This window comes from Austrofundulus limnaeus, unplaced genomic scaffold (genome assembly GCF_001266775.1).
Source record: "Austrofundulus limnaeus strain Quisiro unplaced genomic scaffold, Austrofundulus_limnaeus-1.0 Scaffold33, whole genome shotgun sequence".
In the NCBI taxonomy this organism is placed as follows: Eukaryota; Metazoa; Chordata; class Actinopteri; order Cyprinodontiformes; family Rivulidae; genus Austrofundulus; species Austrofundulus limnaeus.
In genome coordinates, this window is record NW_013952435.1 from 2,281,793 (window position 1) to 2,291,794 (window position 10,002).

The 10,002-nt window shown below is 38.0% G+C and overlaps 1 protein-coding gene across 4 annotated transcripts in view; it reads right to left on the reverse strand.

The window, feature by feature from the left end:
• Positions 1-3,974: 3,974 nt before the first annotated feature.
• The window catches only part of micu1 (mitochondrial calcium uptake 1), a gene marked incomplete at its 3' end in the record, with an annotated part of 38,686 nt that continues 32,658 nt past the window's right edge, over positions 3,975-10,002 (reverse strand). For all 4 annotated transcript variants that reach the window (XM_014006000.1, XM_014006003.1, XM_014006002.1 and 1 more), the window contains 2 exon segments: positions 3,975-4,083; positions 8,188-8,325. In XM_014006000.1, the coding sequence (XP_013861454.1) occupies positions 3,975-4,083; positions 8,188-8,325 (247 nt within the window).

Consider the following 10,002-nt stretch of genomic DNA (forward strand, 5'->3'; position numbering starts at 1 on the left):
ACATTTAAGACCAACTTCACAATAAACAGAAATGGGATAAAACCCAGCTAGCAACAATTTTATCCAAATGTTTATTTTAACACAAAAAACTAGCATTTGAATCATTTGGTATTAAATTATTTGAAAAAATAAAGAAATGTTAGCAATTATTTTAATATTTGAGACAAATTACAGTCATCCTTACAATGTGTTAACATTTTTAAGACCTCTGAAAGATTTATTTAAGACATTTTAAGCCTAATTAAGGCTGAAGCAGACTACCGGTAATTCAKTTTTAGGTTGATGAATTCAATGCCTTTTAAGGCGGGAACCCTGGTTTAGCTCCAGTATCAGTACTTGTTGTTGTATTTTATTTAATATGTCATTGCAGCATAAATTTAATGCAGTCATTTAAAAATGATTTCTTCAGTTTGTGCTAAATTTCCAAATTGTGCCAACATTTGGTTTAAAAAAAACTTTCCCATCTTTGTTTTCCAGTTTACRGGGTTTCTACAGCTTAAGGAAAGTTTAATTTAAGACTTTTTGATGTCAGTTGAAATGAAATTTAAGACCAACTTCACAAAAACTACTAATGAAAAAGAAAATATATGGTTTATTTTAACACAAAACACCAAGCTGTGAGAGGTATTTGGCAAATTATTTTGAAAAATAAATAAATGTTACCAGTTATTATAATATTTGAGACATATTACAATCATCCTACGTACAATGTGTTAACATTTTAAGTACCAATCTGAAAGATTGATGGGCATGCTTCTAGAGGGCGACCTATGACCTATTATGGTCAAAGGTTTTCAATTGCTCGTGACTAGAGTGGGTGTAACTCCTACATTGGCTTTATGGCACCTGGCATTCCCAGGCAGTCTCCCTTCTAACTAACAAGGCCCAACCATGCTTAGCTTCCAAGATCAGATGAGACCTGGTGTGTTCAGGGTGGTATGGAAGCTGAAAGATTGATTTAAGACATTTTAAGGCTAATTAAGGCCTTATTTTTAGATCGATGAATTCAATGCCTTTTAAGACTTTTTAAGGATCCGTGGGAATCGTGAGTTTAGTTTGTTGAACGTTTGAATTGGCCGGAAAGGATACTCATATGCAGCCGTCAGGGTTTTGTGGGCTGCATAAGAAGGGGACCACAAATCGAGGCATTTTCAGTTAATGACAAGCGGCCGACAAATGCAGACTTCGAAGGACGCAGCCCCTGAATTGAGACACAGCTGGAGAGAATACATCACGCTGAAGAACAAAACAAAGATGGAGGATGTGGTGACCAACTTGAATTTAGCAGAATCAGATGACTTTCTAGGAGTTTAATTCAAATTTGCCCAATGGTTCATGAGGCACAGAGGGACATAAACAATATCGCCTCCTCTCCCCTTTTAGTGATACACAATAATTATTAAGGCTTCAACAGGCAAACTGAAGATGGAGGAGGCAAAGTATGAAAAAAAAAACAGGTCCAGATGATTTAAAAACTGTCTCAAAGCAAATGGTGTGAGAACAAAAGAAAAAGAGCCAAATCACACCAAGAACCTCATTAGTCCACTCCTTTGTACCTTAAAAAAAAAAACACTGTGCACCGATCCAAAATGAACACCCACATCTGAGAAAGTGTGGAGAAAGGGTGTGAAATTGTTGGATTTGAGTGTGAGATGAGATGGAAAAAAAAAAAAAGAACAAAGAGCGGCGAATATTACAGGAGATCCTTTAAGCAGGAAAAGACGGTTCCAATGAGCGGATAAGAGTTTGGAAGCAGATCTTTCTTTTGCCGACTCATGCCTGGAGGCTGATGTTTTTAGTAGCCCATCAGAACACAAATAATACACATATAGACACACTAACACTCGTTAGTGATGACACGTGCAGATTGTGGAAAGTAGCACCTCAGGGTGGACCTTTCAGTCTCGTTACATTGCAGCTGTTTCACCAGTAAAAACAGGGACAGACAGAACACATAAGGAGGCTGATTGAAGAGCTAAGTCTTTGCAATAAAAGAAAAAAATATCTGTTAACATTTAAAAAAAGAAAAAAGAAACAAGATGTTATGTTTGGATGGTAAATTAAATTGATTGTTATTTGAATTCAATAAAAACTGAATTCTGTGCTGAGGCAGATTGTGATATTTAAATTTAATCTCATTTATGTTGATATTTATTATGTTTAGATAACTTGATATGGATCGATGTGTCCACAGATCTCCTAAAAGGTCTTCAAATRTCAAAAATATACACATTTTCTTGTGTGCGGCATGGTGTCTGAATAGTTTAAAACTAGCATTATGCATTGGGGGGTGCGGGGCAATCTTGTCTGCTCAGAGGTTGTAAAAATATTAATGTATTAATTAATTAATGTTTGTGTATATAAAGATCACCAAAGCAAGTCCATCTGAATAATTAAATCTCTGCATGAATCAGTTCTTTTCTTTCTTTTCAAAATAAAGGTTTGTAACTTCATTATTTTATTATTATTTTGATAAAGAGATCAAAGATTTAATGCATCTTTTAAAGTGCCTGTGACATTAATTTTTTGTAATAAACATGAAGGCATTTTTGGAAAGATAACACTGATAACATATTGCAAAACAAATTTCACGCCCCTGAGATGAACAGTTGTTGAGATATTTGCAGGTGAAGAAACAGGAAGTGATGTCAAAGGGGAATGTCTGCATGTAAACAGGGCATTGTTACAACAGCTGATAACACAGACTGTAGAGAAGAATCTGATGTTTCTTTACATTTTGAGTCACTATCAAACACAGATGATGAAGAGTTAAAAGTTTAAATGAAACTGTTTTAATCAACAAAGACCAGAAGAGNTCAAAATAAAGGTTTGTAACTTCATTATTTTATTATTATTTTGATAAAGAGATCAAAGATTTAATGCATCTTTTAAAGTGCCTGTGACATTAATTTTTTGTAATAAACATGAAGGCATTTTTGGAAAGATAACACTGATAACATATTGCAAAACAAATTTCACGCCCCTGAGATGAACAGTTGTTGAGATATTTGCAGGTGAAGAAACAGGAAGTGATGTCAAAGGGGAATGTCTGCATGTAAACAGGGCATTGTTACAACAGCTGATAACACAGACTGTAGAGAAGAATCTGATGTTTCTTTACATTTTGAGTCACTATCAAACACAGATGATGAAGAGTTAAAAGTTTAAATGAAACTGTTTTAATCAACAAAGACCAGAAGAGTTTATTTTATTCATGAGTTCCCCTTTGATGTCACTTCCTGTTTCACTTTGGCTGAGACAAATCCAAAAGAAAATAGGCCAGTTATGTGACAAAAATGGGTAAAATCATGTGTATTATGCCAAGTTTCTTAAGTATAAAGATGTTTTCTATGAGTTTTTGTATTTGAAGGATATGCATGTCACAGGTACTTTAAAGAGGTGGCAGTAGCGAGGAATGCAAGGGTTGGGTTSAGCTTGGCTTGGAAGTAAGAAGGGGGGCTTTGAGAAGAACAGGTTGGAAACCACTGGTTTAGAGGACTTCTAAGCCTTTAATTTGAAATACTTGTAAAAAAGAGAAGTGCATCTGTTTGGTAAAGGACTAAATCCATCCTCCTGGTACYTCCAAAGGGAAACCGTGAATTGATGGGTCAGTACAGTCCCCTCCATCCATTCAGCGGCCCGTTACGACGCTGGCATGTGTCACTAGTCTGGATTGTAAGCAGAAAGTCATCCGTCATGTGTGCATAAGTGATTCTTGAATTTAAATGTGCATGTACTGCAGGCCTAAAGGGAGAAGTGGTAGATTAATGGATGGATGGACAAAYGGATGACGAATAACTGAGTTCRGATCGGGAGCAAAGCCAAGCAAAGAAAAGATGTGGGAAGAAGATTCGGTTGGCAGAGTTTTAACAGCTCTGAGAGGCAGAGGATGAAAGTGACAACAGTCAGGTCTAAAGGGAAGTAATTAGGAGAATATTAAAAAACGTACAAAAGAAAAGTGACAGCAGGTGTACCTTTGTCTATCGAGGCTCCAGCCATGTGGTAGAAACTCAGGGCTGTGTCCACATCATTCACGTTCTTTAGGAAAGTAAAGAAGTTCTCCAACTCTTCRAAAGTGATTCCCTGAAACCAAACAAGCACGGGGACAAAAAATAAAATGTTTGAGTGAAAATTATGGGATAAATCTTGAGCCAAAAGCAGTTGAATTTCAATTGCTCAGAATGAATCTGAATGTGCATAATTTGAAATTGAATGCATTGGTTTGAAAATAAATTTCACTAAATTGAAWTAGAATTTTAAGTTTTGAATTAATTTGCTTTGAAACTGTATTTTGGTTTATTAAAAATTCAGTTTGACTACTTTCACTTTCAGTTCCATAATTCAGATGTTTGTGTCACATCCTGGTCTTTGAGAAAGCCAGGTAGAGTAATCAAACACAGATCCACAGATTTACATTTCACTTTGGTGAAGTTTCCCTTCTGTAATGTAACAGAGTTGATGCAATCCACTGTAAAAGTGACAAAATATTTTATTGCAGTGATTAATTTTACCTATATGTAGAAAATTTTACATTTACATCATGGATCAGTCAGCAGCAGCATCTGATCAATATGTGATCCATGATGTAAATGTAACATTTTCTATACAGTAGGTAAATTTAATCACTGCAATAAAATATTTTGTCACTTTTACGGTGGATTACATCAACTCTGTTACATACAGAAAGGAAGCTTCACCGAAGTGAAACATAAATCTGTGGATCTGTGTTTGATTACTCTGCCTGGCCTTCTCAAAGACCAGGATGTGACACAAAAATCTGAATTTTGGAACTGAAAGTGAAAGTAGTCGAATTGAATTTTTAATAAACCAAAATAGTTTCAAAGCAAATTAATTCAGATACAAAACTTTAAATTCCTTTTCAATTTAGTAAAACTCTTTTTCAAACTAATGCATTCAATTTCAAATTATGCACATCCAGATTCAATCTGAGCAATTCAAATTCAATTCCTGCTGGCACAAGATTTATCCCAYAGAAAATCTCTAAAGTCCAAGAAAAACAGGCCATAAGAGCGTTGAACTCATGCTAACAATCAGCCGAGTTTTGTCGAAACGAGAGCTGCGAGCGCGCGGGGCCATATCTGAGAGCAGCTCGGCACGGTGACACAAATGACAAGAGGAAGTGGGCAGCAGCTTTCGACACACATGGATGACTGCAGCTCTGCGAACGGTCAGGAGAACAGACGGCGCCGAACAAACATGCACACACACACGTGGCAACAGAGTCACTAACACACAGCTGCTGCTGCGCTCAGGAGCTCATTTGCAAAGAAAAGTGAGCATCTGGTGCTTGGCGGTAAATAAAATGTTTCTTATTTACATTAGCACAAATCAGAAAGAGAGACAGCGGCATGAGAGAGGGTGAATGATGAAAGAGGAATGTTGGGAGGGTGCAGTTTAATTCCTTGGAGGGAGACAACTCTAGCGGTGTGGAGCCTTCATGTTCTTCATGAATGGGAGGATCACGCTGCTTATGGGTTCTTGTCTCTACTAATTGGTCAACTTTTCATCAAACGCGCCTCATGGTAGCTCAGCCTGACATCTGTGGCTCCTTAATATAGAAAAACTATGTTTTTGTTGCTGTAGTCTTTACATTTTARCATCTGAGGCTTTTTTAAACACTTGTAGGGACTGGACATTGTTGGGTCGAACTTCAGCGAGCTGACTGACGGAGCTCGTTAAGCTGAAGAGGAACTAACGCAGCAGAGTTTTACCGTCACTCAGGCAGAACAGCTGAGGAGGAACTTACGTTTTTTTTAACTCTGAGATGACAGTTGACGTGTCGAGTTTGAAGTGGAAAAATTGACAAAATAAGTTCAGRAAAAAAAGTTGATATTTAAAACCTAAACAGGAGGAAGTGAATCCCGCTCAGCTCCTGAACATGACTGTATTCGTTGTTTTAATAATTTAGTATCAGAGGGATTTGGTCCTTTGGTCATCATTCTGGCTTTTTTTCCTTCTAGCACTGAAACTATGACAATATTTGGCATTGTAACATTATCTTTTACTGTCCCCTCTTCATTGTACAACCACCAATAAAGTTGTATAAAACATAAATAAAAACAGAATACAATGACTTTCAAATCCCTTTCAACCTATATTCAATTGAATACACTTCAAAGACACAATTTTTAATGTTCTAACAAATTAATTTTATTTATTTATTTATTTTTGCAACTATTCCCTCATTTTGAATTTGAAGCCTGCTGGAACATYGCCAACAAATGCTCAAGGAAACAGGTGAGTGTTATGATTGGGTATAAAGGGAGCATCCTCGAAAGGCTCAGTCTTTCATAAGCAAGAATGGGGCGTGGTTCACAACTCTGAGAACAACTGTGTGAGCAAAMAGTCTAACAGTTTAGGATCATTTCTCAATGTACAATTTCATAATAATAATAATAATAATATTAATAATAATACATTTGATTTAAAGGGCCCTTTACATTGAAGAATCCCAAAGTGCTACAAAAAAAATCAAACATGGCCATAGAAGGTGCAAAACAGGTAGGTTTTTAGTCCTTTTTTGAAGGATTYTGCAGTCTGTGGTTCCCTTAAATGATCTGGGAGTGAATTCGACAGACGAGGAGCATTAGTGCAGAAAGCTCTGTCCCCCATGGTGCTGAGCTTTGTTCTGGGGATTTGGAGAGGGCAGGAGTTACCAGAACGGAGAGAACAAGTTTTATTGTGTGGAAGGAGCAGTTCTTTAAGGTAAGGGGGTGCATTGCCAAGCATGCACCGGTGTGTCAGAAGACCAATCTTGTACTGGATTCTGGCAGGGACAGGAAGCCAATAAAGAGAATGCAGAGCTGGTGTGATATGGTCATGTTTTTTGGTTTAAATTTAAAGGACTATACGGATTTCATCATTTACAGTCCATAACACATGGACTCAGGAACACCTCAGAAAGCCATTAAACCATTATCAGTGAACAAAGTTGGTCTCTACATCTACAAATGCAAGTTAGAACTCTACCATGCAAAGCCAAAGCCAGATATCAAAAWCACCCAAAACCACATCTGGCTTGATGCAAACTGGAGAAGTGTCCTGTGGTCTGACGAGTCCATATTTCAAATTGTTTTTGGAAATCATGGACGTGGTGTCCTCCAGGCCAAAAAAGAAAAAAGACTGTCCAGATTGTTATCAGCACAAAGTTSAAAAGCCAGCCTCTCTGATGGTATGGGGGTGTATTAGTGCCCACGGCATGGGTAACTGTCACATCAGTGAATGCACCATTAATGCTGCAAGCTACATGCAGGTTTTGGAGCAACATATGCTGCCATCCAAGCCACGTCTTTTTCAGGGATGTCCCGCTTATTTCAGTGAGACAATGCCAAGCCACATTCTGCATGTGTTCTAACATGGCTTCATAGTAAAGTGTGGGTACAAGACCAGCCTGCCTTCAGTCCAGACCTGTCTCCCATTGAAATAGAATGGGAATGTTTCCAGTAGGTTGTATTTATGTTTTATTTGTAATATTTTTTAAGATCTTACCAGTGCATGTGTGCTGTTAGCTTCTGTGTCTGTTTTTTTTATCTGATCTTATTCCTTTTTATGTGTTTTACCATCAACATGCCAGGGACTAAAGATGAAAATTAGCTTCCATGACTAAATCTGGCACATTTAGAGAGTGAACCCGAGTTCATTAATGTGCACTGTCCCTTTTACATAAATAAATAAAATCCAACCTCTTTTTCTTCTTGAGTGTCCCTATTTAGTCATCGTAAAGTTGGACTAGACTGAAAGAAGACTACACTACAGCAGGAGCAGGAYGGAGTCAGCAGCCTGTTTATGGAGAGAGACAGAGCTTAGAGAGGAAAGGGGAGCTAACTTCTGCCATTCCTCTAACCAGTGACAGCTCTTTCTTTGGTCAGGACAAAATAAAGAAGGAGGGGCAGATGAGTGCTGGTCAGGTGGATGATATCAGGCACTGAATGTGTTATCTGCTCTCGGTGATGTATTACCTTTTATCTTGGCTCTCACAAACAATTTCCCAGCACAATCTCCTTTTCCCTTCAGGCTCACAAACACATCATCGTCTGCCACACATCCTTTCATGAAGGCCGGTGAGGTAATACAGTCATCCCCTCCAAATATAACCCAACAGCCCATTCCATTTATTTAAGGCTTCCTTCAAAACGTGAATAAAACTTCTTTTTTTTTTTTTCGTACCTGGGCATCCTTAAACATCTTCTTCAAGCCCTTCTGCATCAGCTTGAGTTTACGAGACTGGACGCCGCTGTATGCCAGCAGCATGCCCCCAAACTGTCTCTCTGTGATCCGGCCGTCCACCGGGTCGTTCCTCTCAAACTGGAGAGAGAGAAAGACGGGAGATTTAGAGCTCTGCAAAGGGACGGACAAATTATTATGAGAAAGACGGCATGAGGAGATGGGAAACAGTAAATCCTGGTGTCTGGCTTTAAGCTGAATCTTTGCCTGGAGATGTTGGCGACATTAAATCTGCATTTTTACAACATTTCTCCGAAAGATGACTTAACAACAGCCAGCTTCGGTTGTGTCGGGTCATTGCAGCAGATTTATGTCTGAGGACATCTGACAGCTAAAATGCGCCCTCGCTGCTTTCTCCCTGAATGTGTCGACCTCTAGAAAATGGCCATCCGTTGCACTTTTGGCAGGAAGCTCACAGCTAAGCTAAAACAGGACTGGAGTGGACATTTCAGACAAGTTCTGATGATTTATGCCACCACTTAGCATCTACATTTTGTAAATTTAAAGTCATTTTGAGGAGGAAGATGCAAGTAATACTTCATGATATCAACCTGTTAAAAATCTCTTGATCTGAAGTGTATTAAAGTTACAAAATTAAGAGAAAATGAGTTTAACATAATGAAAAAGAAAGGAGGAAGAGGCTGCATGAGCTGAATTTTCAGTGTTTACCGCACATAAAAAGGGTACAAACACACAAATAATCTAAAAAAGACATTTTTATTCTATCATTGCGACTATTTTTTCCTGTTAAGACTTGAGTTTTATTCTCTCCCCTTTCTGAAATGTTGCTCCATTTCACAGCCTACTCTAATTAAACCATTTTTTTGTAAACGTTTCCTTTTAGTTTTTTAAACGTTAAGACTCTAAATTTATTTCCCTAAACAGAACCGCTCTCCTGGGACTGAGTAGCAGATGTTTGAGTACATAGAAAATAAATAAATGAGTCTGAAACTTTCTCGACCGATGCCTGCAGAAGACTTGAGTTGTGAGCAATTAACTTGGAAACTCAATCAGACCACCGTTTGATGTCTTAACAAGTCCTGGTCGAAACTGATTATGGCTAAAAAGACTTAAATGTTTTGGGGTTTTTTCTAAAAGCTGCTCTACAGAAAGTGCACATGGTTTACAGAAACATTTCTCCTTTTATCTAAAAAATATTTGTTTCGACAACTGCACGTCTCCAGGTTGTGGTCTGTTGGGTTTAGGAAGCTGTAAAAACACTAGAAGTGACACATAAAGGTCCACTGCAGCCATGGTGTTCAACCAAATTATTCCCTTACTGCACGTTTAATATTAATCAAATTAATTTTCAGAATCAGTGTGCATTCTAGTGAAGGGGAACCCAAGCTAACAGATGTTCAGAATGGGGTCATGACAAAAAATGATTCCATCTAAAAGCAGCAAAACTCTCTAAACCAGAGATTTTAACCCATGGGCCCAACTGTGGGCCACAAGCGCCACCTTGAGGGCCTCAAAAGAACAACAGTTTTTAACTTTGGGCCACAGAGGACCGCGGTACTGTATTGATTTTGAATAAGGTGCAATACTCTTTCTCACCACTAGTAGCGGTAGTGCGCCACTCGGATGTTTAACAACTTTTTTAATATGTAGAAGAAGAACCTTAGATACCTGCCGAGAATGGAAACCTATTTTAAATGAAAAGTAGAAGCAAAAACAAAAGCAACCTGTCAAAAAATGCCAAAGTTTGTCACTAACATGAAGAGCAGCTTCTGGTTCTACCATGCAATATTTTAAATG